This window comes from Chiloscyllium plagiosum, chromosome 7 (genome assembly GCF_004010195.1).
Source record: "Chiloscyllium plagiosum isolate BGI_BamShark_2017 chromosome 7, ASM401019v2, whole genome shotgun sequence".
Classification (NCBI taxonomy): Eukaryota; Metazoa; Chordata; class Chondrichthyes; order Orectolobiformes; family Hemiscylliidae; genus Chiloscyllium; species Chiloscyllium plagiosum.
In genome coordinates, this window is record NC_057716.1 from 18,930,866 (window position 1) to 18,958,137 (window position 27,272).

General features: G+C 41.8%; 1 protein-coding gene across 9 annotated transcripts in view; it reads left to right on the plus strand.

Moving 5' to 3' along the window:
- The window catches only part of LOC122551374 (abl interactor 2), a 146,227-nt gene extending 120,454 nt beyond the window's left edge, over window positions 1–25,773 (plus strand). For 2 of the 9 annotated variants that reach the window (XM_043693145.1, XM_043693147.1), the window contains 8 exons: window positions 2,065–2,162; window positions 2,977–3,126; window positions 3,840–3,961; window positions 7,184–7,402; window positions 9,900–10,076; window positions 14,743–14,829; window positions 17,586–17,765; window positions 21,725–25,773. In XM_043693145.1, coding sequence (XP_043549080.1) covers window positions 2,065–2,162; window positions 2,977–3,126; window positions 3,840–3,961; window positions 7,184–7,402; window positions 9,900–10,076; window positions 14,743–14,829; window positions 17,586–17,765; window positions 21,725–21,900 — 1,209 coding nt within the window. In that variant the 3' untranslated portion in view covers window positions 21,901–25,773. Of the gene's footprint in view, window positions 1–2,064; window positions 2,163–2,976; window positions 3,127–3,836; window positions 3,962–7,183; window positions 7,403–9,899; window positions 10,077–14,742; window positions 14,830–17,585; window positions 17,766–21,724 lie in introns of all 9 variants that reach the window. The other 7 variants (XM_043693144.1, XM_043693146.1, XM_043693150.1 and 4 more) reach the window with 4 other exon arrangements.
- Window positions 25,774–27,272: the final 1,499 nt, after the last annotated feature.

The following is a 27,272-nucleotide window of genomic DNA, read 5'->3' on the forward strand; positions in this document are numbered from 1 at the left end:
TGGTGTAGGGGAGCCCCTCACCGTGCATTCTGTGTTAGCAGAATCCCTGACCATCATGTCTTTTGTAGAGGAACCTCTGACCATAGCCTTAATCCAGGGGAACCCCTAACAGTTATGTCTGTTGCACAATAGCCCCAGTACCTCTGGTATAAGGGAACCCATGAATGTATTCTCAGGTCTGGACAGGCCATCAATGGCCCTAGTGTTGGGGAGTCATACCCATACTCTGGTGTAGAAGATGCCCAACCACATTATAGTGTAGGGGAGCCCCTGGCCATACACGGGTGTAGGGGACCCCATTGCAGTTTTCCCTGGCATGGGAGAGTCCGTGGCCATACTATCTGGTATAAGGATGCCCTTGACCCTACTCTCTGGCATATGAGAGCCCCTGACCTAACCCCCTGGTGTAGGGGAACCCGGACCACCCTATCTGGTGTAGGGGACACACTGGCCCTAAGCTATGGATGTCACTGAGTGTTCTTTCTGGAGTAGGAGAGCTCCTCACTGGTGTAATGGAGCCCCCAACAGTATCCTGAATATAACTGGCTCAGTGGTTAGCACTGTTGCCTCACAGCACAAGGGTCCCAGGTTTGATTCCAGCCTCGAGTGACTGTCCGTGTGGAGTTTGCACATTCTCCCTGTGTCTGCGTGGGTTTCCTCCGGGTGCTCCGGTTTCCTCCCACAGTCCAAAGATGTGCAGGTCGGGTGAATTAGCCATGCTAAATTGCCCATAGTGTTAGGTACATTAGTGAGAGGGAAATGGGACTGGATGGTTTACTTTTTGGAGGGTTGGTGTGGACTTGTTGGGCCGAAGGGCCTGTTTCTACACTGTAGGTAATCTAATCTAATCTAACCTCAAGTGTTTACAATTCCCTAATTTTAGTCTGAGAGATTTCCTGACCATACATCTTTGTACATGGCTGATTGAATGTTTTGCTTTTCAACTTCAGTCAGATTGCAAAGACAGTTCAGGACTTTGCTTACCCAAAGTTATCCATTATTCCTATGATGGCAACCGATGGACTTTGGTCTATTGCTTGCCCTGTCTGCTGGATCGTAATTGTGGAAGAGAAATTGAGTCTTGAGTGTGTGTGTCCAGGCCATTTCTGACTTAGAACTTCAAATCGTTCCATGAACCATCTCCAGGTGCACCCTGCATGTGCAGTCTCCCCCCTCCACGTGCCATTTCCCATGTGCCCTTCAATTGTCAACCCACCTAAACATGTCGTCTTCTCACACTGTCTAATCCTCACACCATCTCTCAGTGTGCCTTCCACATGCTGTCTCCCCTGTCTGCCATTCTGTCTGCATGCCAGCTCCCCCATGTGCCCTCCACATGCCATCTGTTTTGCACTCCCTCTATGCCTTCTATGTTTCATCTCTCCTGCCCTCCCTCTGTTCTATCCCCCGTCTGCCCACCATCAATCGTGTTTGTTGTCTACTCATCATATACTCTGTCCATTTCACCTGTTTGTGTTGTCTCCACATTACCACCCTACCACCTTCAAGAAGGCATGAACGAAACTGCCTCATTCTCCATTATGATTAATTCTGTTACTGATTTGATTTTAGGTTTCATGACCCTTATCTTTTATGTGGGGGGGGAGGAATGCCTTCATGGTAAATTCTGTAGATCTGAAATGTAACAGAAAATATAGGAAAGACCGAGCAGGTCAATCAGCATCTGACAAGGAAGATTGGTTAGTGTTTTGGGTGAAATCTGTTACCAGTTATGATGTTTTGGCCCCCACCCAAAACATGAACTACTCTTTCTCTGTATGTTGCTGTGTGACTGGTTGTGTATTTGCTTTTTTTTGTATCTTCTTTTAAGCAATTACTTTCAGACTATTTTAAATTGCAAACCCTGTATCTGTTCTATAAGATATTAGATCATTTAGCCACCTAGAAATTTGTAGACAAGCACTTTGCATGGCCTTGCTCTGTTTCCTTTTCTTACTTTTTTTCCTTCTTTCTGACTCTGATTAAACTTCTGCGTCAATCTCCTGTTCATGTTAGTATGATTAACAAGCTGCTGATGCATCTACCTTGCTTGTCGCCTTTCAGGTTAGCACTCAGAATATGAAGATGGGTGGGCTTCCACGGAGCACCCCACCCACACAGAAACCGCCCAGTCCCCCTGTGTCAGGAAAGGGCACCCTTGGGTAAGTGGATAATGCAACTTGGGGCAAAGACTTTTCGAGATAACTCTTCACTCCCTCAGGAAATTATTAACTGTACATTGATGTTTAACATGCACAGTCAGCCTCGTACAATTGATTCACTTGCCTACCTCTCACTTCCCTGATAGTGGCACACGCAATCCTACTGATAGCTTCTCCAAATAGACAGACATCATGACTGACCCGTCAGTAGCCTGAAGCATAGGAGGGTTGGCATAGAATTGCAGCTGAATTTGACATCTGAGTAACGTGAAAGGTTGATTTCTTGCCCTATCCATCAATGTTTGTTGGTGTGTTGCACCATCCTGTGGTGGACCATGTATTTAGCCAATAGCAAGACTTAGCCATATTGGTGGATGTGCATTTGTTGCTTTCTATTTGATGCATGTTTTGAATGTCAAACATAGTTTAAAAATATTGGCATTGACCTCCTACAATTGCCTAAAACGTAGTGACTCCCAAGTCATATTATGGGTTCAAGTCTCACACCAGTAGTCAAGTTCATAATCCAAGCAAACAAATCAGTTCTGAAGAAGCACTGAATTAATAGAGGGGACTCTGCAGATGAGATATTAAACAGAGATCCCATTTCTTTGAAGAGAACGTATGAATGAAAATCTGTCAATGCGTGTGTATATTTCAACAGGATGTGTATGTCAGTGACGTGTGTGCACAAGCAGTACATGTATGTCAATGATCATTGTTTATGCCTACACATCTTCACAATACTAGAGTGTCAGTGAACATCATGATAGGTACAAGTTGATTTCGACTAATTTGCTTTCCCTCTCTGTAGTCGGCATTCTCCTTATCGTACGCTGGAACCTGTCCGCCCCCCAGTCGTCCCAAATGACTACGTTCCAAGTCCAACTCGCAACATGAGCTCCTCACAGCAGCAGAGTCCGGTGCGGACAGCTTCTGTAAATCAGAGAACAAGGACATACAGGTATAGAAAATACTGGGTCCCATCCGACTCTGCAGAGCTTAATTTAAATGTAATAAGCCACATATCTAATTGCAATAGTTGCACCCATTGCTGTGCCACATGTTACTTATAATTTTATGTAAGTCTTTTCAAAGTATGGTCATCATTGTTTTGTAGGAGAAAGTGAGGACTGCAGATGCTGGAGATCAGAGCTTAAAAATGTGTTGCTGGAAAAGCGCAACAGGTCAGGCAGCATCAAAGGAGCAGGAGAATCAACGTTTCGGGCATAAGCCCTTCTTCAGGATTCCTGAAGAAGGGCTTATGCCCGAAACGTCGATTCTCCTGCTCCTTTGATGCTGTCTGACCTGCGCTTTTCCAGCAACACATTTTTAAGCATCATTGTTTTGTAGAAGGGGAAACACTAGATTCTGCTCGACCAAGGCATTTTTGAAAAAATATATAATATACCCTGTTTGGTGTATTAAGCTGCAACTGCATAGAACGTGAGGAGATGCAATCTGGATTTCAAAAATTCTGTGATTTCAGTTGGGTACTGTCGAGTGGAGAGAAGAGATGGGGTGTCTAAGATCCTATACCCATTTCACAGTCAACTCCTCTTTGGTGCAGGGAGACTGACTCCAGATAATTTAGGAGAGAACCAGGAAGAGTGGTGGCATGCTCCCTCAAACTACGTGTGAGTGCTGACATGTACTGTGATTTGTGTATTGCAGCAGCAGTGGGAGCAGTGGGGGAAGCCACCCGAGTAGCCGTAGTAGCAGCAGGGAGAACAGCGGCAGTGGCAGTGTTGGGGTTCCCATTGCTGTACCAACTCCTTCTCCACCCAGTGTCTATCCAGGTAAGGGCTATCCACGTGCAGTGCTCATCACTAAAATTCTGCCAGACTTGCCTTTCACTAAATGCAGCACTCAGATCTCTCCAATATACAGCAGCTTTATCACATCTCACCAACAAATGGCAGCTTATCCAGCTTCTTAAATCCCACCCTCACTTTTGTGATCCCTCAGAATAAATTTGCTAACGTTAAGTACTTCCAGAATGTTTATATGACAATTGAGTACTATGTTTCAGATGTTGGCCTTGGGTTTGGGTTTTGAATTCAGTCCCAGGTTGTGACCGGGAAGAACTTCCCTGCTACCTGTCTCAATACAGTTTATAGTGAGAATGGAAGTATTGCTAATCCACCACTAAGCTCATTGTGGCTGCAAAATGGCTGATATGTAGAGTGTGAAAATGTCATGCCTTGGCAATGTTAGATAAGATGATGTAGAGGGAACTTTGTATCTAACCCCATGCTGTCTTTGCTCTGGCAGTGTTTAGTGCTGACACTGGGCACCTCGTAATATGAATATAGTTGAGCAATGATATATTCAAGGTAAAAAGAAACATTTATTATAAATAAGAAAATGGCAATTTTGAAATAGAGCTAACGATGTGATGCTGTCAAGTCTATTGATGGAAAGTCTGGCATGCTAACTCTTGGTATTTTTCATTAATCTCTTAAAAGCTTAAGTTATTGAATGAAATTTAAACCATTATAGTGGTGTAACCGTGCCGCAGTGTCATTCTGAAGTGTTTGCTGTCATATTGTTGACTAGTAATAATACTTGAATGCACTTTTCAGTGCCACGTCCCTCCCGTCTCTTTGGCTGTTGCCATTTGCCCCTCATTAGGTTATTTCCCCATCATTCTTTTGTTTTGTCCTGTGCGAACATTTGAGGGAAACCGTTAACTTTCATCTTTGGCCTTTGCGTATTAAGAATGGCAGCAACCTTCAAGCATTTAACCCAAATGGTTAATTTCTGGATAAAAGAGTATCACTAAGCATACTGTGTAGCAGGAGGTCATCATGATTCTGTCAGTGATTGATCTTCATTCTGTGCTCCTTTTATCAATGGGAAACACTGGGAACAATCTTCAATAATTTATCCCCTCTGGACTTTCTAATAAAAATTTGAAGAGGAAATTTTGAAGGAAAGAATATAGGGAAAGATGACCAGTTCAGTCACAAGAACTCAAAAGAGTAGAAGAAATAGGAGCAGGAGTGGGTTATATGGATCAGTGAGCATGCTCCTCCATTCAGAATGATCATGACTGATCTTGGACTTATAGTCATAGAGATGTACAGCACGGAACAGACCCTTCAGTCCAACTCATCCATGCCGACCAGATACCCTAACCTAATGTTGTCCTATTTGCCAGCACTTGGCCCATATCACTCTCAACCATTCCTATTCATATACCCATCCAGATGCCTCTTAAATGCTGTAATTGTACCAGCCTCCACTACTTCCTCTGGCAGCTCATTGCACATACGTACCACCCTCTGTGTGAAACAATTGCCCCTTTGGTCCCTTTTAAATCTTTCCCCTCACCCTGAACCTATGCCTTCTAGTTCAGGACTTGCCCCACCCCAGGGAAAAGACATTGTCTGTTTATCCTATCCATGCCCTCATGATTTTGAAAAGTTCTATAAGGTCATCCCTCAGCCTCTGATACTCCAGGGAAAACTGCCCCAGCATATTCAGCCTCTCCCTATAGCTCAAATCCTCCAACCCTGGCAACATCCTTGTAAATCTGAACCCTTTCAAGTTTCACAACATCTTTCCGATAGGAAGGAAACCAGAAATGCGCGCAGAATTCCAAAAGTGGCCTAACCAATGTCCTGTACAGCTGCAACATGACCTCCCAACTCAGAAACTTCGCTCTATTTTCTTGCAAGCTCCCCATATCCCTTGACTCCCCAAGTGATTAAAAATATATTTAATGATGAATATCTACAGTTCTCTGTTGTGTCACAGTACTTATAGACGCAAGTCACAATTTACTGCACTTTCGTGGTGTAAAATGCAGAAGATCACCATGGCCTAGCCAGTAGCTATATATTGGATGCACATGAGGGTTGTTAGTATGAAATATTTCATATAAGAGATTAAATTTACTTTAAATACCCTCACATCTCATGGATGCACTGACTGATGGAGTGCAGAAAATCTTGCATTGATCTTATGAATCCAACAATTTGATTTGACCTCACCAGAGACTGCTACCCTCTTGTACTGCTGATAATATGTCAGTTAGAGAGGAGACAAACATTTCGAGTGACTTTTGATATAATAAGCATTTGCCTTTTCCAAATAAGCCACTTTGTAGCAGCTAAATAAATCAAAACCTGTTCTTTCTTCAGGGAATTCTGACTGGTGTTTTGGTTGCACATAAGTAACTCTCCCTGTCACTGCTGTGCTCCTGATGTAATCTCCAACATTCTGGCCACAATCCAGAAAAGTTGCAGATTTGATCCCTGCTGTCATAGCTGATGGCTGTCGAGCATGAAGAGATGCAACTTTAAGCTTTGGTCTTTTTTGAAGAGGCGTACTGTAGAGTAGTGCTTTTCAACTGGACTAGTTCAAATCTCGCCACAGCAGCTGGGGAATTTAAAATTAAAATCTAGTATCTGTAATGGTGACCATTTATATTACTGGATTGTTGTAAATTTTCAGCTCATTCAAAAATGTCCTTTTGGGCAAGAATTCTCAGGGCAATTATTGATGATCAATAAAGTGATGTCCACATTATGGCGATGTATGAGAAAATGAAAACTTGATGAACTTCTTGTTTCTGATAATTGTCCAGCAATCCCTGTTCTAATGAAGGGTGTGTGTAGAGTTTGGAGACTTTGGCTCTGATGCCCCAGCAGTTAAACTGAGTTTCTTGAAGTGAAGAAGAGCATCAGGCACCAAAAAAAAATTGACAGGCTCAAGAATCAGCAATAAGTGGGATGCAAAATGATATTAGTGATTGGTGATCAATCTCTGTTTCCAGTTTGAAGCAGACACTCCCTTGGTATGTTAGATTGTGCCTGAGTTGGTGGTATGAATTGATAGTGTCTGAATATTGTAATTTTCAATCAGCTGATGGGTGTTCTGTTCTAGGGCCTGTGTTGCAATGTTATAAGCATGGTTCTTGCATGATTGGAACTTTAACTAACTGCTCAACAGGCTTTCTCGCCCTAGCTAACGTTCTCGTTTGTGTTAATCCTTCTTTTACACCCTCCCCTAAGGCTCTGCTGGTACCCCTCCACCACCTACCACACCTAATCCTACTCCAGTCCCTGTTCCTCCTACTGCTGCAGTACCTGCTTCAACTCAAGGTTCTGTTCCTTCTGCAACCCCTACCCATGTTCCAACACTGACCCCAGACTCCGTAGCAGGAGCTCAGCCCTTTACTGATGGCTTCATCTCACCATCTCTCCCTGCTGTCTCTTCCGCTCCTACTGCAGGTGAGTCCTTCTTTCTCTCTGACTTTCTCGCTTTCTCACCACAGTTGTTTCTCAGGCAGTTTTGCAATAAATTCTTGATAAAACTGACTCTGACTAACTTGGCTTAAAAAGATAATGCAGCACATCTGTTACAGATGAAGATTTATTAGTGATTCATTAATGTGTAAAGTCAGGGTGGGGGTGATATTTGGCACAGTGAATAGAAAGAATTAAGAGCCTTGACTTGAGTTGTCTCAGTTCCAGTTCAGTTTCGCTGAACAGCCCCAGCAGTTCCCTGCAGTTCTCAGTATTTACGTCAATGCAGTGTGTGGGTGCAAAATGGGCACAAAAATGGGAAGCAGTTCTCCATTCTTTATCCCACATATTCCCAGCTGCATGATTTTGTTTCAATTCTGTTGGCAGTGAACCCTTTTTTCTATAAATCCAAATTGCACTGAGCCTTGGTTGGACACTCTCTAGAAGCCTGCATTCTGCTTCGGGTCCCGAACCCCAGGAAAAATACATAGGCCCTATTGCAGTGCAGGTTCACCAGAGTAACGCTAGATTTTAAAAGGTAAGGTCAGCTTGCATGAATTTTTCCCTTGTGATTTGAAGGTTCAGGGTTGCCCTAATTGTATTCTTAGAAAATGATACAGGGATGTGATAAGATAGTTAGAGGGAAATTAGTTTCTCATGTGGGGCAAGTCCAGAACAAGTCCAGAACAAGTGTCTTAAAATTATATCTGGATCATTCAAGAGTAAAATTGGAAAGCAATTCTTCATTGTCATCTCTGAGAAGATTGACTAGATTGGACCAATACTAATTGGAGTTTAGAAGAATGAGAGATGATTCTGTTGAAATATTTAAAAAGAGAGCAGTGGAGGCTGGGTAGTTGAATTCAAGGCTTTCAGACAGACATTTGAGGAACCTAAATGTCCTATTTCAGCTTCTTTTTGTTTTGTTATACACAAAACTCAGACCTCTTTGTTTGCATGTCTTTAGGAAGGGCATTTAATCACTGAGTCACAGCACACCAGCATGTGCCTCTGTTTCAGATCTGATTTTGTGATTTTTCAAGCAATGTCTTGACCGCTGCAGTCAATTAGGAGCTAGAGGCTTTAACATTATTTGGTGATTGGGAACTCAGCAAAAAAATTCAGCTAAGTCTTTCACAAAAAGTTCTGAACACTTCTTCTTGGCTAGAATAGTACTGATAGAGCACCAAGTCATCCGGTGGAGAGCCATGGCCTAACTTTATCCTTGGCCTGTGCTTATCTCAGCTATGGTCACATTAAGGATGATACAGATCACCTCAGGACAAGAAGAGGGGTTAATTGACATGCTTCCTCCCCTAAGGCGCTCTCCTATGACTGACAGAGTAAATATGTTATAATAGACAAGTAATTGCTGCTGGTTTGTCTTACGATTCCCCCTCCCGTTCCAGTTGGCTTTTCCTCGAGCCTCCTATCTCACTGTCAACCAGTTGAGTGACAGAGTCCAGGTTGAAGTGTCGACAGGATAGTATGTCGGCTTCACGAACACCTGTTGGAGTGTGTGGAGCTGCTTTATCGTATTCAATGTCTCAGTGCTGGAGTTACTCTTTAATTTATGTAAAAGCTGCCTGTGAAGCATATTTTCCATTGCCTTTATTTGGCTTCATTGCAGTATGAATGAGGTGAGTCTTTCTAAGCAGGGTGATTGGTTTGCATGTCTTGCATGAAAATATCTCCATCTCCACTCGGACTTTTCCTCACTTTCACCTGGTGGAATTATGGAGAGGAGAAAGTGAGGGCTGCAGATGCTGGAGATCAGAGCTGAAAATGTGTTGCTGGAAAAGCGCAGCAGGTCAGGCAGCATCCAAGGAACAGGAGAATCGACGTTTCGGGCATAAGCCCTCCTTCAGGAGTTATGGAGAGACCCATCTGACTACTTTGTTGTGAAATGGGGACAAATTGCTGATTAGCAAGTATGTTAGCAACATTTAATATAATTTGTGGTATATATAGTTTAAATCAAGCTGGTGCTCAAATCTGGGTGAAAATCTTTGCTGAAAAATTGTCCACTTTTCAGATGAGTAATTTAATGAAGACCTGGTCTGTACCCTCAGTCAGCTCGATATAAAAAAAAATCCTGTGGCAGTATTCGAGGTAGAGTAGTGGAATTGTCTTGGTGTCCTCACCAAAATTTATCCAAGCAACATCACAAACAGATTATGTCAAATTACACAGAACGTACAGCACAGAAACAAGTTATTCAGCCCTACCGTTTTGTGCTGAAAGCAGTTTCAAGCATGGTTTGTCAAGAGGTAATTTCCTCATTGCTGATTTTGGGATCTTGCAATTTCACAGTTGCACTACTTATATCAGTGACTCGCAGTTTCATTGACTGGAGAATCCTGTGGGAAGTCCACAAGATCATGAAAGACTTGAGAGAAATACAAATTCTTATTCATTTACGGGCATTTTCTCCATACAGCTTGTTTCATATCTAAATGTGAATCTCTCTCAAATATTCTAGGGCACACTCCTCAATTCTACAGCATGAATCGACCAGTGCAGCGGCAGAATCCTACCACCATAGGAGGATCTCTACCCGGCTATAGACGGCCACCCTCCATGACCTCGCAGGGTAACATCCAGAATCAAATCAACGGGGGCCCATTCTACAGTCAGAACCAGGCAACTGAATCACGAGGTAAAGATAGTGTTTGGCAATATCTGCTATTTGTTGTAATTCTCTTCTGCAGGACAACTCTGGGAGCTTTGAATTGCAACAGAGAGAAACTAAATCTTCAAAATGCAGGTGTTTTTCCATTCTCAAATGGAACTGGAAGTACAAATGGATGTTTTGTTCACATTCATGAAGAACTGAGATTTTCAAAGTTTGTCGTTTTGATTCTTCAGTCAGACCCAAAATCCTACATTACTGCACAGCTGATTGCTACTGATCCAGTGATCCTTGGCAAATAAGAAAGGCAGGAGAGATACAATTCATTTAACTATTATTTTATATACTCATCCTCATTGTGAAGGCTTCATTATGAAATTGGCTGTTTTTACAGAACAATCATAGTAAAGGTCACAAAATCTGAATCTATCTCTTTCTAAAGCTGTGTTATGACCGATGATTGTTTTTTTTTTAGGAAATTGTCATATCCAGTAACACAGACCTCAGCTGTAAGTTGTCACAACAAGTGATCTCTGAAATGGCTGTATCCAATAATGGTGTTGGCCACAATCTTTTAATATACGTTAAGCTCGAAGCTAAAAAGTAGGACGAGCAGAGAAGTAATCTCAGGATTGCTCCCGGTGAGGCTATGAACAGAGAGTGACTGCAGATGAAGGACTGGTGTAGGAGGGAGGGCTTCAGCAATGTGGATCATTGGATACCTTCTGGGAAAGGTGAGACTTGTACAAGAAGGACGGATTGACCTGAACTGGATGGGCATCAATATCCTGGCTGTGAGGTTTGCTAGAGCTCTTGGGAGGGTTTAATTTGGCAAAGGGATGGGGACCGAAGCTACTGATCTGAGGATGGAATAGATAGTGGACAGCCAGATACAGCATGCCGGGAGTCTGTGAGGAAGGAAAGACAATTGATTGGCAAAGTTGCAGTTGGTGTGATGGGTTGAAGTGTGTCTGTTTCTAAAGCAGCAAGTTTCAGGAATAAGGATGATGAACTTAGGTCAGTAGTGGAGCTACGATGTTGTGGTCGTTACGGAGACTTGGATATCACGGGCAGGAATGGTTGTTGGATGTCGCAGGGTTTAAATCTTTCAAAACGAATAGGTGGTGAGAGGTAAAAGAGGTTGGTTGGGGGGGGTGGTTAGCATTGCTAATCAGGGAAAAAAATCACAGCTGCAGAAAAGGAGGTCGTCATGGAGGGTTTGTCTACAGAGCCAGTATGGGTGGAAGACAGAAATAGAAAAGGATCAGTCACTTTATTGGGAGTTTTCTACAGACCCCTCCCCCCAATAGCAATAGAGACATGGAGGAGCAGATTGGGAGGCAGATTTTGGAAAGATGCATAAGTAAGAGGGTTGTTGTCATGGGTGACTTCAACTTCCCTAATTTTGATTGGAACCTCCTTAGTCCAAATTGTTTGAATGGTGCAGACTTTGTCAGGTGTGTCCAGGAAGGATGCTGACTGGGAGGATAGGACATCTTGCATTTGGTGCTTGGCGATGAACCAGGTCAGGTGTCAGATCTCTCTGTGGGAGAACATTTCTGTGATAATGATCACAACTCCCTGACCTTTTGCTATAGTCATAGAGGGATAAGAGCAAATGGTTTGGGGGGAGGGGGTTTGCAATGCTATTAGGCTGGAACTGGGGCACCTAAATTGGAACAGATGTTCTCAAGAAAATGCATGACAGAAATTGGAGGTTTCTGTCCAACTGAGGCAAGGAAGGGATGGTAGGGTGAAGGAACCTTGGTGACAAGGGATGTAGAACATCTAGTCAAGAGGTAGAAGAAAAGCTTACTTAAGGTTGAGGAGGCAAGGATCAGATAGGGCTCTAGAGCATTACAAGGTAGACAGGAAGGAACTGAAGAATGCTAGAAGGGGACATGAGAAAGCTTTAGCAGATAGAATTAAGGAAAACCCTAAGGCATTCTATACTTACGTGAGGAGCAAGAGCATGGCCAGAAGACTGAGGGTAGGGGCAAGATTAGAGTGGTACTGGAAGTGTCCAGCAAGTCAGGGAGCATGCGAGGAGCAGGAAAATCAACGTTTTGGGTAGGAGCCCTTCATCAGCCATTCCTGGAGTTCAACCTGGAAAAGTGTGAAGGGATTCATTTTGGAAGATTGAATTTGAAGCAGAATACAGGGTTAAAGGCAGGATTCTTGGCAGTGTGGATCTTGGGCTTTATGTCCATAGATCCCTCAAAGTTGCCACCCAGGTTGATAGGGTTGCTAAAAGGCATATGGTGTGTTGGCTTTTATTTGCGGGGGGAGATTGAGCCCTAGTTAGGAGGAGAAAGTGAGGTCTGCAGATGCTGGAGATCAAAGTTGAAACTTTATTGCTGGAACAGCACAGCAGGTCAGGCAGCATCCAGGGAACAGGAGATTCGACGTTTCGGGCACAGGCCCTAGTTAGACCACACTTGGAATATTGTGTTCAGTTCGGTCGCCTCATTATAGGAAGGATGTGGAAGCTTTTGAGAGGGTGCAGAGGAGATTTACCAGGATGCTGCATGGACTGGTGGGCATGTCTTATGAAGAAAGGTTGAGGGAACTAAGGTTTTTCTCATTTGCGAAGAAGGGTGAGGGGCGACTTGGTCGAGGTGTACAAGATGATGAGAGGCATAGATAGAGTGAATAGTTAGAGACTTTTTCCCACGGCAGAAATGGCTATCACAAGGGATCTAATCATAGTGATTGGAGGAAGGTTAAGGGGAGATGTCAGAGGTCGGTTCTTTACACAGAGTAGTGGTAGTAAAGTCAGACACATTAGGGACATTTAAGCGACACTTGGATGGGTACATGGATGATAGTAAAATGACAGGTATGTCGGTTAGTTTGATCTTAGAGTAGGATAAAAGGTCGGCACACCATTGAGGGCCGAAGGCCATGTACTGCGCTGTATTATTCAATGTGGTATTTGAGAGTGGTGGCAAAGGACTGGATGACTGTGACAAAGAGCTATAGACCAAAACTTGCTGATGAAAATCTTTCTGACAATAATCTGAGATAAAGTTAATTGTCATTTGGAAAAGCTTGGGTTAATAGATGACAGCTGACATAAACTCTTTAAAGGCAAATTTTGTTGAACAAATGTGAGTGACTTAATTTATGAAGTGTCTTAAAGGATGCATTGAGGTGGACTTTATCTAAAGTGCTCGGAGAAAGTGAGGACTGCAGATGCTGGAGATCAGAGTCAAAACGAATGGCACTGGAAAAGCACAGCCGGTCAGGCAGCATCTGAGGAGCAGGAGAGTCGACATTTCGAGCATAAGGTCTTCAGGAAAAGCTTATATTTGAAATGTCAACTCTTCTGCTCTTCGGATGCTGCCTGAATGGCTGTGCTTTTCCAGCATCACAGTTTTTGACTTTAGATAAAGTGCTGTACAAAAAAATTGTTAGTAAAATTGACATCTTGCGTGTTATCATTAACCTTTTAAAATCTTACTGGACTAGCTATATAAATATTGGGCTAAGACACAGGTCAGAGGTGAAGAATTTTGCAGCAAGTAACTCCAACTCCTGCTTTCTATTTACCAGGCACAAGCCAGGAGTGTGATGGAATACTTCCCGTTGCCTTGTGGAGTACCGCACCAGCAACACTCAATAAGCTGAACATTATCCATACAAAATAGTAGTCTGGTTAATTGATATCCCAGTCATCACCTTAAATGTTCATGTCCTCTATCACCAATACACAGTGGCGCAATGTATGCCATCTACAAGATGCGCTGCAGTGACTCATCAAGGCTCTTTTGACAACACTTTTTAAACCTGTGATATCTACCATAAAGACTAAGAAAGGCAGAAAATAGATGGAGAGGAACTTGTAGGTTGTGATGTGCCCAAGTCACTCCATCCTGACTTGGAACCATATTACCATTCCTTCACTGTTGCTAGGTTAGAATCTTTAATAATCCCTCCCTAACACATATGGACTACACCAGCTCACCACCACTTTCTTGAGGCCAAGTGGGAACAGGCAATAATTGTTAGTCCAGCCAGTGACATCCATTTCCCATGAGTGAATTTTAGAAAAAATGTAAAACTATTGGGTTAATCAGCATGGATAAAAAAGAAAAGTTGGCTAAGAGACAAGTAGAGAGTAATGATGAACACTTGTTCTCCAGACTGGAAGGAGGCGTGCAGCAGTGTTTGCCAAGTGTTGACATTAGGATCACTGCTCTTTTTAATCAATACTAAGCCAACAAAAGGAATTTATCTTTAAGTGACCCCACCCAACTATTTGGCATCATTTCCTGACATGGGATTCATAAGTAGTCACCTGAAAAAGCCTGGTTAACGTCTGAACATTATGCCTGTGTTTTAGATCTCAGGGAGCTCTGTGGGACAAAGGCTAGTATGGAAATAAATGTGCTTACAGGAGGCTGAAACTGAATTAACATCATCTTCCTCATTCTTAAGCAGTTGTGAAGTCACTTGGTGCAAATGATATATTTGAATGTGTTCTTGCTCCTGACATTGATAATTTGTGTCCGTGAGCGGCATTTTCTTTCTAATGCCTCTCTCTTCTGGCTCTGACTGTGATGTGGGTTTGTTGATGCAGCTTTGCTTTGCAGTTGTGTTCTTGTTTTGCTTGAAAATGTTTCCTCTCCTGCTTCTCATGGGTGTTTGTTCCTTTCCTTTCCATCATTCATGTGTCTGCTCCTGTGTGCAGCGCCACTGGCTCCACCGCCACCTTCTATTCTGCAGGTTACACCTCAACTGCCGCTGATGGGCTTCGTAGCCAGAGTTCAGGATAACAGTAAGTCCACTCTTTCCACATTCTATCATGGACAGTGAGGCTCTCTGTATCCAGAGAGGTTCTGCAAAAACATTACACCAAGAACAAAACAATCAGAACCAGAAACACTTTCAACTTATCCATCACTGTACATGGACATCTCAGATGTAAAGTATAGCTTATTCTGCACTGTCTCAACAAATACTCCCCGGGCAGGTACAACAGTTGCTTGATGGAAAGTAAACCTTCCTCTATGCTGCCCCATCAAACATGTTTAGACCAGGATTAGATAGAGTAAAGTTCCCACTTTACTGTCCCCTCAGACACTCCAGGGTAGGTAATATATTGGTTACACACATGGTAAAGCTTTCATTGTTCTGTTGCTTCAAACACTTCAGGATAGGTACAGCACAGGTTGAATGCAGAGTTAGAGTTCCATTATAAGTAAAAAGAAAAGCAGCAAGTCCAACAGGTGCAAGGGGAAAGGATTGCTCCATGGCTTTATTGTAGGTATTACATAATACTGGAAATTGGATGCTTGTGTGAACTAGAACTGTAGAAAGGGATTAAGGGAAGAGCGAGGTCCCATTCTGCAGAGGTAGTTAATTATATTTCACAGCTTTTGATAAAGTTAAAAACTGGTGCAGAATGTACAGGATGAATAAGGCAATGGGGAGACACAGGAAGGAAACAATAAAATTTTTGAAATGGTTAGCACTGGTAGATGCAAGAGACAAGCAAGAAGATTGGAGAGGTGGTTAAGGTCTAACTTTGTTGACGTTGGTCTCTAAATATTCTAGGAGTTGTAGGGATCATGGTTATGTAAGTGTTGAAGGGCAGAAGTGCATAGGTTGGAATGCAGTTGTAGAATTGTAGAAGCAATTAAAGAGACAAGTCACAAAGCAATCACTGGCATAATTATTGACTAAAGTGTTTTGCAAAGCACTCCCTTGGACTACATTCTGTCCAATGTAATGGAAACTGCAAAGCAAGTAGTGAATTCATGTATGTGAAATTGGAGCAAGGATGTATATGTAATGTGTTCCATGGGCAGAATATGTGGGGAGCTGGACCTTGGTGTAGGAGAAGCACTGTATCTGTTCGGGTTTGATTTGGAGTATCACTGGCAAGCCACCAGAGCTCAGTCATGGAAGAATGACCTAGTGTTGCAGAGATTATGGTCACTCTCTAGAATGTGGAAGAGAAGGAAAGATGTTCACTGAGGTTGACAGTGATCTGGCCAGTGCAGTTGCTAATGAAGACCAAAACGATCTTGTCATCATGAGAAGATAATAAAAGCACAGATAATGGGGCAGGTCAAAACAAGAATCCTGTCAGCTGGAATGGAAAGTAAAGCAGAAACAAACAATGTCCATGATATCCCAACGATTAATTTTAAGTGCCCCCTATAGATGCAGTTAATGCAAAGTGTAGTGTGTTATAGCTGAGAATTCAGGTGAAAGGCAATGTCACTTAGCAGTCTTCTTGAGTACATCATATTTGAAAACCATTTATTGGTGTTAAAATTGTTCTGCCCAGCACAAATACATGGGTTTTAAAATCTGTAGGGAGCTGTAATAATAATACTTCCCAGTTTATGACCTCTTTGCACAGCTGCCTTTTCATTTGTCCCTATTTTCCCAGTCCCTCCTGAAAATACATGATGGGCATAGTCCCACATTGGCATCACATGTCCACCACGATGTCAGTCAAGAATTAGTGTTGGATTCAGCACAAAGCTCCAGAGGTGAGCTTCTGCAATCTGAATTCAAAAGTGTAACCTTTTTCCCATTTTCCACATCTGGCATTTTCTGGGTGAAGTTACCAATTGGGTGCCTCTCTGTCATTTTCTGTCTATGCCCTTTCAGTGTTTGTCTTGAAGTTGTTCAAACTGATCGAAGATTCTAAGTGCCAGCTATGAAGTATTCATCCTGTAGTCGGTGCGGAGTCTGTACCATATCCTAGTAGTGTCTAAATACTATACTAGCTGATTCACGTGATGCTTGACGACTCTGTGTCTCATTTTGGATGGAGAACTGGCCAGCTGATGAAGGTTTGTCACAAGCTAGACAGGCTACGGCAGCATTTATATTTCTGATGTATGGCACTAAAACTATTTTGAGGCTGGGACTTTGAAATTGATGGAAGCAAATTTATTTTCAAAATAAAGATTACTCTTGTCAGTGAAAATTTAAATGATTTTGCTAATGTTAGCAAAATATTATCTTCTGTAGAACTTGCATAAATTACATGGAGTTAGGGAAGAGGTTTTTTGCAACCAATATGCAGATACTCCAAGTATAACCTGTTCCAAATTGAAAGCTTATTGCAAGTTTTCTTTGCTTATGAATACCTCTGAACCAGAAATATTGCAGGTTCAAGGTCTGCCCCAGATAATAATCTGGGTTGACATTCCAATGCAGTACTGAGGGTGTGTTGCACTGTTGGAGAAACCATTTTTTTTGAATAAGAGCTTAAAACTGAGATCCCATCTCTTCTCTGGTTTTAAACGTATGACATTCAAGGATGAGGGGATCTCTCAATATCCCAGGCTAATATTGTCCTCGGCCAACACCTGAAACAGATATATATGCTCACTTATCTCATTGTCCAATTCAAGCTCCCACAAAGGACAAATTGTCTGTCATGTTTCTTTTACTGTGACTGAGATTTATCTTCAAAATACTTAGTTGGCTGTGAAACTCTTAATGTCCTGAGGTCAAGAAAAGTGCTATCTGACTGCAAGTCTTTTTGCTTAACATGATATAAACTTACAGTTTCAGATGGCTCCACTCCACCTCCTCCTCCTCCACCGGCTGATGTAGTGTTTGATGAGTCACCACCTCCTCCCCCGCCACCAGAGGATTATGAGGAAGAAGAGACAGCTGTGGTAGAGTACAGTGACCCATATGCTGAGGAGGATCCACCATGGGCACCCAAGAACTATTTGGAGAAAGGTCAGTGGAACAAAAAAACAAAATTTGTGGTGATCATTCTGACTTTCCATTCTGGCTGCATCTCCACATCCAGTAAATTTTCAGTAATTCATAACATTGTCATGCTTTTTGATGTGAGATACTCTCCAGCGTTCGGCATCACTGGCCAATGCCAATCTGTAAGTGAATGCTGGCATCTGGAGTCTTCCTGCCAGCAGTATAGGTAACATTTTACTGAGACCCCATGATCCTTCCTTTGCATGCCATCTACTTGAAAGCATCATGTGACGGTGTGTACAGCATGTCTCTTTGTAGATTGAGTGTGTTGCATTTGAAGACCAACATCTGGGTTGAACTTTATTGGGGACCAAACTCTTGTCACCGTGATAATATGTTGGGACATAGTTAACTATCTGAGAATAAGATAGGCAGTCCCTCCAAGATAGGAAGTCCCAACCCTTGAGAACTGCTGGTCAGTCTGATTAACTGGGACTTCTGTATTGTCAGCAGCACTCAAAGCAATTAGTGGTCACTGCTGGAACTACAGGTAGTCCTGAGGTTGGTGATGAATCCAAGGGTTATGGCTGGGGACTCCGACTGTGGACAGGATGGTGATGGGAGGGGAGGATTTTATAGGCTGGGTTCATGGTGAAACACTAAAGGAAGGGGTTATCATCTTGTGGGGAGGTGGATTGAAAGTGCCTCCACTGAGCACAATGTGTCCCAATGTGCTATCCTACCTTCATGATTCTCTGGAACTTGCTGAGTGGCCCGTTGCACAGCCACACTTTATCACTTTATTGTGCTGGTAGTTGAATGTGTCCCTTAAGCAACCAGTTCAGGGCCTGAGTTGGTCAACAAGTGAATGGGCTTTCAGGTGCTACCGTCTCTTTCCTCATCCTTCCGTAATATGGGGCAGTTCATGTTCAGAAGGAAGCTGGCCATCAGCTTTATTTTAATGTCCATCTCCCCTTTCCAATAAGGAGTTGGGGAGGCAGAGCTGTAAAATTCAATCCCTGATTTTAGACAAGTGACTCAACACCTCATCTTACATTACTTTCCTTGCCAGGTAAAATAAAAAATGATGTCTTTTACTTTCTCTAAAATGTCTAGATTCTCAACCATAAACTCATTTCCTATATTGTAGACCAGACTACTGCTTTGAAAAAAACAATGTTACCCAGCATATGAAAGATGCGCAGTGCTTTCAAGTTGCAGATGCGATACTAATTTTTGATTCAGCACATAACTTAACCTACTGAAACACATGGAACTCAATGTAATCCGCAGCATTCCCCCTCAAAGATCTCAGTCAGAGAGTTGTCAATAAAATGTACTATCTCTAGGCTGGCCTGATACTGTGACCTGTGCCAAGGTCCCTTGAGACATTTGCAATAGACATACATTTCCACAGATATCTTTCAATATTGAATAGAAATTATGTAGAATAGCATAGAATCTGCAGAATAGAATGTTTATGCTCCACATGAGCATCTTCTTCACCCAACCGTATCATCATATTCTTCTAAACCTTTCTTCTTTATTTGTTTCTCTAGTTTCTTCTTAACTGCAATTGTACAATTCATTTCACTTTTGGGACAGAGTTTCATATCCATACCACATTTTAGATTCTGAATTGAATTTGCTGGGATATCCTGTAGGTTTAGTCTGCCTGAGTAGTGGAGATATCTTCTCAATGCCCACTTCCTCAGAACCCTTGATTTTCTTAAAGATCTGTATCAGGTCAATCTTCTGGCATTTCCTCACAATTTTGCTATTTTCATATTTTTCTATTTACACTGCATGACATGATCTTGATGCACTTTCCAGCAGTTCTCAGGAGTCTTCATCAGGAGGTTCCAGCTTTTATGAATATCTATCACTAGAGGCTTTCTTTCTGATGTCTGTATTCCTAAAGGTTTACTGATCTTGCAGATGTTTAGGGTTAATCAAGTACAGAGGGGCTTTTATTTTGACAATATGCCAGAAAGATTAGTTTTTTGAATGTGACAGTAATCAAGTTCAAAACCACATGTAATGATCTGAACCTGGAGTTCAGGCTGCTTGACCTTAATGAAAGATTTTAAGTTGAGCGTTTAACATGAAACTTTTTCTTTGTTTATGAACTGCTTCCTTTGATAGCTTTTGATAACCCAGCGAATGCTGGATGTTGGTCTGATGGTCTGTTGCTTAAGAGTTTCTGATAGCATTTTAATTAGTTGAAATTAGACCCACCTCCGGTTTTCTCCACAGCCCAGCAACCTTTTCCATTTCAAATATTTATCCAATTCCCTTTTGAAAGTTGCTATTGAATCTGCTTCCATGCCTGTTCCAGATCATTATAATTTATTCTGCAAATATAATTCTCATGCCCCTCTGGTTCTTTGCCCATTCTATTAAATCTGTGTTTTCTAGTTATAGACACTTCTCCCATTAAAAAGTTTTCCTTATTCAATCTATGAATACCATTCATGACTTTAAACATTTTATCAAATCCCCTGCTAACCTCTCTGTACACAGGGGAACAAACAGCAGTCCACTCTTTCCCCATAACACACGACCTACATGCTGTTATTTTGGGAAACAACTCTCCACAATTCCTCAAGCGTGGTGCCTAGAATTGGACGTAGTGCTACAAATTAGTGGTGTAATCAGTGTTTTATAAATGTTTATTGTAACTTTCTTGATTTTATACTTTGCCTCTATTGGATGTTAACTTCCGTTTCAGCTTTCTGCTGCCTTTAAAGATTTTTATACATACATCCCGAGATACCTCTATTCTTGCACAAAATGAGACAATTTAATTTATACGCTTGCCTTATTCTCCCACAGATTCTGTCCAATGGTTCAAAATTTGAGTTGCTCTGAAGTTACCAAATAGCCAAGTTTCTTACAAGAATGGAAATTGAGACAGATAAAGCCAATCAATTTCTTTGAATTCGTCTCTTTATTATTTTAAATCTTTCTCTTCGGAGAATGAGTCCCTATTTTAGTTTAAGCATTTTACAGTTTGTTAAAGGGAAATTCTCTTTGTTGTGGAATTATGACGACTGCATAATTTATAGACCTCATCAAGAACAGCTGTAGGTCTGATTATGACATATAGGGATGGATGATTAATGAGTCATTAATGTGAACATACTTTGTCTGCTATATAATTCTTAACATACAAGCTTATACAACTGTTAAATTGTGAAAAAGATTTAAGTTGTCCATTAGACTTAATTTTATCCTCTCTCAGGTAATAATCACACCTTGGATTGACTGGTTTTGATTCGCTTATTTCTTCTTGTGTGAGATGGTTTTCCTCTAACATGCTTGTTCATTGTGGGTTTAATAAAAACTGTATATGCTCACTGGTCAATGCAAAACCATTTTCATACCAAGAACCTATTTACTTTTATCTAATTTCATTATTAGCTCCTTTCTGACTGAATAGACTCCTCTGTGATGCAGACGAATGTAAAATAATCCTTTTACTACTACAGTTTACCTACTACTTCCATAAGATCACATTTTTGATCCTAAATCAGCACATGCCACTGGACAGGTAATTCAGAGATCCAAACTCAGGTTGTGGGGGCATGAGTTCAAATCCCACCACAGCAACTGGAATTTCAATTCAGTTAATAAATCTGGAATATAAAGCTAATCTCAATCATGGCAAGCTTGACACATATAATTGATTTTTGCAGAAATTGGTCTGGTTCGTGGACATCTTATAGGTAAGGAAATCTGCTGTACTTTTCTAGTCTGATCTACGTTAGACCCAGACTTACAGCCCTGTAATTGACCCTTAACTGGCCTCTGAGGTAGCCTAGAAAGCCATTCGTCAAGGGCATTTTGGGATAGGCAATTCATACTGGCCTTGCTTGTGGCATGGACCAGTTGAACTTTGAGGTTACTTAACAGATTCATTTTTCTTTGTTATTGCCTGAGCTATTATGCCACTATTAATTGTTCCTGTTCTCTATTCACAGTGGTTGCTATCTATGACTATTCAAAAGATAAAGAAGACGAATTGTCTTTTCAAGAGGGTGCCATTATTTATGTATTGAAGAAGAATGATGACGGCTGGTATGAAGGAGTGATGAATGGAGTGACTGGTTTGTTTCCTGGCAACTACGTGGAATCCATCATGCATTATGCAGAGTGACATGCTAAAGGCAGCCCCCCGGCAGCTGCCCCCCCTCTTCCCGCTGGTGCACTGCCGCATTCTGTGGCTTCCTGTCATGCTGGAAAAGGAACAAGCTGAAATGAAGGATTTGAGTAAATGATACACAAATAATGACCTTGTTATTCAACCAGGATAGAGTGAAGTGGCATTGTCTCTCAGGAGTCTGATATTCCTGCTGCCGGTGTAGGCATCAGTGACTGTTGAACTCCATTGTGAAATGAGCTCTTCTGTGTCTGTCTCATGTGCGTGCGCGTGCACACATGCACTCTCTCTCTGTCTCCCTCTTCTGTATCTTTCTAACATGTACTGACATGCACATGTCACTGTCTCGGTCTCTCTCACACACTACACTCTGGCACTCTGCCTTTCACACAGTCACTGCCTTTCTAAACTCTCACACATAAATCACTGTCTTTTACACATGCGCGCACGCAGTTTTTCTCCCTGTCTCCTATACAGAAAATCATGTAATGCAGTCATGCTGGTGTTAAGGGTTGACCGATACCACCTTTACTACAGGGCAAGTCCCTTGCCAGGTAATGGTCCAAACAAAATGCCTCTGTGGTGATGCTTCCATATTCTGAATTAAGCTGTCCACACTCCCAAATGCAATCTGCAAGGAAATTCTCAAAGCAGACCTCCTTCAAAAGCTCAAGAAGGAAGTCACCTGGAGAGTGTATACTGGAAGCAGTCATATTAGATGCTGTGTTGTACAGGGTACGCTGTAGTACAGTTCATGTCTGTGTTGGTTGAGTTGAGTCTGCCTTGAGTTAGTTGGCAATCTGGCTACCAGCATTTGAGTAAATTTTGGTAAGTGTGTTTGGCTCTCATCTGTAACTGAGAGAAACAGCTAGAATCTACAATTCTAGATTCAGCATTCCAAGCGTGGGTAGTGTCTGAAGAGAGCAATTTGTTCTGTATAACATTTTGATACAATACACAATGGATACAGTTATTTCACTGTATTTCATTGAAGTAGAGTATTGGTGGGTACAAGTATATCACTGTACAACAGATACAGTGGTGGATACAGGTGTGCCACTGATGCTGGAGTGCTGTGTTGTTAGATACATGTTTGTCACTGGATATGATTAAGGTACATTACTGGTGGGTACAGGTCTGCCACTGTACATTACTGATGTGCAGTACTGGTGGAAAGAGGTCTGTTAGTGAATAACATTGGGGTCTGTTTTGGTGGGAACTGTCAATCAAAACACTGGGGTGCAGTACAAAGATAAGGTCTATCAACTATAACACTGGGGTACGATACTAGTGGGTATAGAAGTAGGAGAAAGTTCATGGAAATGAGTATTATGTGAGAAGTATATTGCATTCTATTATAATGTATATGATTGTGTTTTTTGCACAGTGTCTTGGTTCAATATATTTAATAATCATAGCAGCACTCACAGCTGTTACACATGTTTTAGAGTCGAGGATTGCTTTCATTTTTATTCTAATTCATAGACTAATGTTTCTGAGACAGGTTAATAAAATCTACAGATGGAATTGGTGTAGCCTTATTCAGGTTTTAAATTATCCTGATATAATTTTGACATTTCCCAGTCTGTACCACTGGGGGAAGCACAGAAATAAGAATAAGTTTATAGCCAGGCTACTAGGATTCAAAGGGCTTCTTTTCTGATTAAATACAAAGTACATTGGTCACTAGATTGAACTTTACACTTCTTTATGTTATAAGAACATCAGAAATAGGAGCAGGAGTAGGCCATGTGACTTCTCGGTTCCATTCTGCCATTAGGTTAAATAGACTGATGGGATCCTGAGGATTTATAGATAGAGGTGTACAAAAGCAGGGGACATGTAATGAACCTTTATAGAACCCTGATTTGTCCGAAGGTATGCTGAGGCCAAGGCTGACAAAGCACTTTAGAGAGAGTGCAGGGAGATTTATGAGAATGTTCTGAGCTGAGGGTCTTTGATAGGGTAGTTTGAAGAAGCAGAGATTGGTCTCGTTGGGGGAGGTTGGAGATTTGGTGGAAGTCTTCAGGAAGAGGAGTCTATATCATGAAATGAGAGAAAGATTTCCCATTGGTAGAGGGACCAAGTGATTGGCAAAAAAAGACATAATTTATACAATTGGTTATGTGCCATAACCATTCTATCATTACAAATTGACAGGATTTGTTCATCTCACAACAGACTGCTAAAATATGTAACAAAATGCATCTCTCAATTTTAAAATGATGTTGTTGACCCTTAGCAACTTAATTTCACTTTAAGGCAACCAAAATAAAGGCTAGTATTGGATAAATGAGAAAGGAGGTCAGTTCAGGGGGAGTAAAATCGCCTGGCCGAAATTTGTCAGCTTCTATCTTGCTTTGTGCTGCATTGAGTCATCTGATCCTGGATAGGAATAGGTAGCTACAATCAGCCTATGGTTGCTGCTCCTGATCAATTCCTGATCGACCCTGGTAGAAAATGGCTGTGTTGGCAAAGGAGAAGAGGATGGAAGTTTGGGAATTGAAAATGAATAAAGGGACAATTTAAGTAAACGGTTTCTTGAGACTGAATGCTTGTGGGGATCTATGGCACAGCCACTACGAGATCAAGTTTCATCATTACAGATTATAGCAGTTAGTTAATTGGGAAATGGAAATCAGGTCTTTTACATGAATTCCTGATTCTAAATGGCTATTTCCTGCATTCGGAATGGGTTTGTGAGCAAATCACAAGGAATCATGCAACAACTTGGGCTGCCGTTCTCACTTTCTCCTCCCTGGCGAGGAGATCATCAGGAAGTTAGTTGGAGTAATATGGCCATTGCTCCATTACATGTGGCAGCACCAGTTCTTGTGGAATACCAACAGGATTTTCATGGAATCTCAGATTTTTCTCCAGGACCCACACATCTGATCAGTTCAGAGAAAGGTTGCAAGGATGTTCAACATGTTAACCTTTGGGTGACATGAGTGGCCAAGGCTTTGTCCATCTATTGAGGTGAAAATATGAAAAAGCCTTACTGGTAAGTGGATAGAGTTGATATTCTGGCAAAAAGAACTAATGGGCTGAGAGTTGTTCTTCATTAGAACTGAACTTGTAACCTGATTTTGAATTCCATAATTGCTCTAAATTTTTAAGTAGCAATTTTTAACATACAGACTGCATAATCAATACATTTGTGAGAATGGGTGCAAATCGCACAAGGCACTGTTGATATGTGTGCATTTATATCTGTCTGTAGTACATCATAATAAATATTAAATAGGCAGAGTTAATTATGGACAGTGTGCGTATTTAAGTAATAATATTTGTACCTTAACCTCTTAGGATATCAGAAATCTTTAAAAGATATGAAACAGCTGCCTGAGGGTGTAACACCACTAAAACTCCCAATAATTTATAAAGTGAACATGGTTGCCTGGCCTTGTAGTACTGGTCCTTTCTGTTGTATCGGTCGACCCTTTGGTTTCTTTGCGGTACTAATGTGTAGATATCCTCACTGGTTTTATGCACCATTTTGTAAGATTTTATTTCTTCTTTTGGGTTGGCTAAGATGCTGTGTAAAGAATATTGACTAGAGCCTGATGTACAAGAATCTGTGTCTGTAATGTTTGAATAGACTGCATGCTGTAATCCCTGTCCTGGAGCTTGCTTTTATTTCTCACATTGTCCCCCTTTTAAGACTAAACTTTGTCATTTCCTTTTGCAGGTGGACAAGAGATGTTTTGTTCTATATGCCCCACTCTGGCACAGGAGTGTAGGGGTTTTTTTGCTGTATGATGGAGCAGCAACTTGGGACACTGCCAAATGCCCCCATCATTGTGCTGCCAAATGCCCCTTCATTGAAGTGAGCGCACATTCCAAGGCAATAAATCTAGAAGAAACTTGCATAGTGGTACTGATTTCTTCTTCAAGTGTGCATTTTGTCTCCCTCCCATTTTTCTTGGATTTCTGATTCTCCCTTGTCAGACAACTGGACTTTGCCTGTCTGCCCAATCCCCTTTCTCCAGCACATGATTTGAGTGCTTTGTTTGAAAAGGGGTCAGAAGATCATTTGTGTGCCAGCCTGCTCCTTGATCCAGTGTTGCTTCCAGCACTCTCCCTTCACTGCTCCAAAAGGTTTTATTCATTGTCTATTCCCTATTGAAGTTGATGGTGGGGTTTGCATTCATGGTTAAAATGGTGAGATTTCCAAGTGTATCAGTAGTAGGCGTGGTCACATGCCTAATTGAATTGTATGCCTTTGTTTTTGACCTGGGTTGACATGACCTCCGTGTAATGCTCACTGGTCTATGAAGGGTTTTTATTGGGTTCATGCAATGACGGAGCTCACATGACTCAATTGACAAATGCGCTAGAGAGTTTAATGCAAGAGGCATTTGGATCAGAAGGCCCCTGATTTGTGTTGAGTGATAGCGGTCTCCACACTTGGGCTAAGGAGGGGGAGCTCTCAATTGTTCCTGATTTTGCCATCCAGTCACCCCTGCAAAGGCTAGGTAAGGTGACGGTTATGTCTGCCTACTCTTCTCCCTCAGCTCAAAAATGATGATTGGGTCAGGTGGGGTTAAGCTGAGGTTTTCTGCAAGGTTTCTGTCCCTTTCACTCCCAATGCCTCACCTGGAGAGGGGAAAATTAAGGTTTCAGTAATTGATCTTCCGGGGAAAGAGTAGCAGTTTGTTTTGTTTAATTCTTTCCCAACTGAGCATGTTTATCTCTGTGGTTCAGATTTCTCTCTGGTTTAGCACAACCCACCTAACTAGAAACATTGTATTAAGTAGTAAAGGGTAATTGGTGGAATTTGGAGATTAGTGAGATTTAGCATTCTGGAAAGCCAAATCCTGAAACGGCAGATCCCTCAAAATGTTACAGGTACTGGGAACAGCAAATATGTTTGAACTTTATTTTCAGTTTTACTGAGGTTCTATAATACTGGGCTGCAGCGCGTTTGGAAACTATCTACTCTTGTTTTTTTAAAAAAAGAGAAAAATCCTGACATCCCGAGTTGCTGGGGGCATTTTGCTATCCATTTCAAAACCATCTGTCAATGGCTTAGTCAGTTGTGGGAGATGTCTTTTCCCTAGGATGGGGACTTTCAAGACATTTGGGGGCATATTTTTAAGGAGGGAGATGTTTAAAGATGGGGCAGTTTTCTTGCACAGTGGTTCACGTGTGGAATGAACTTCCTGAGGAGGTGATGGATGTGTAAGATATTTAAGACATTTGGACAAGTACATGAATAGGAAAGGTTTGAGGGATATGGGTCAGGAGCAGGCAGGACTGACTAGCTTAGTTTGCAATTATGTTTGGCATGGACTGGTTGGACTGTATGTGCTGTATGACTCCAAGACAAACTCTGGTTCCTAATCTTGAATGGCAACCTATTAACT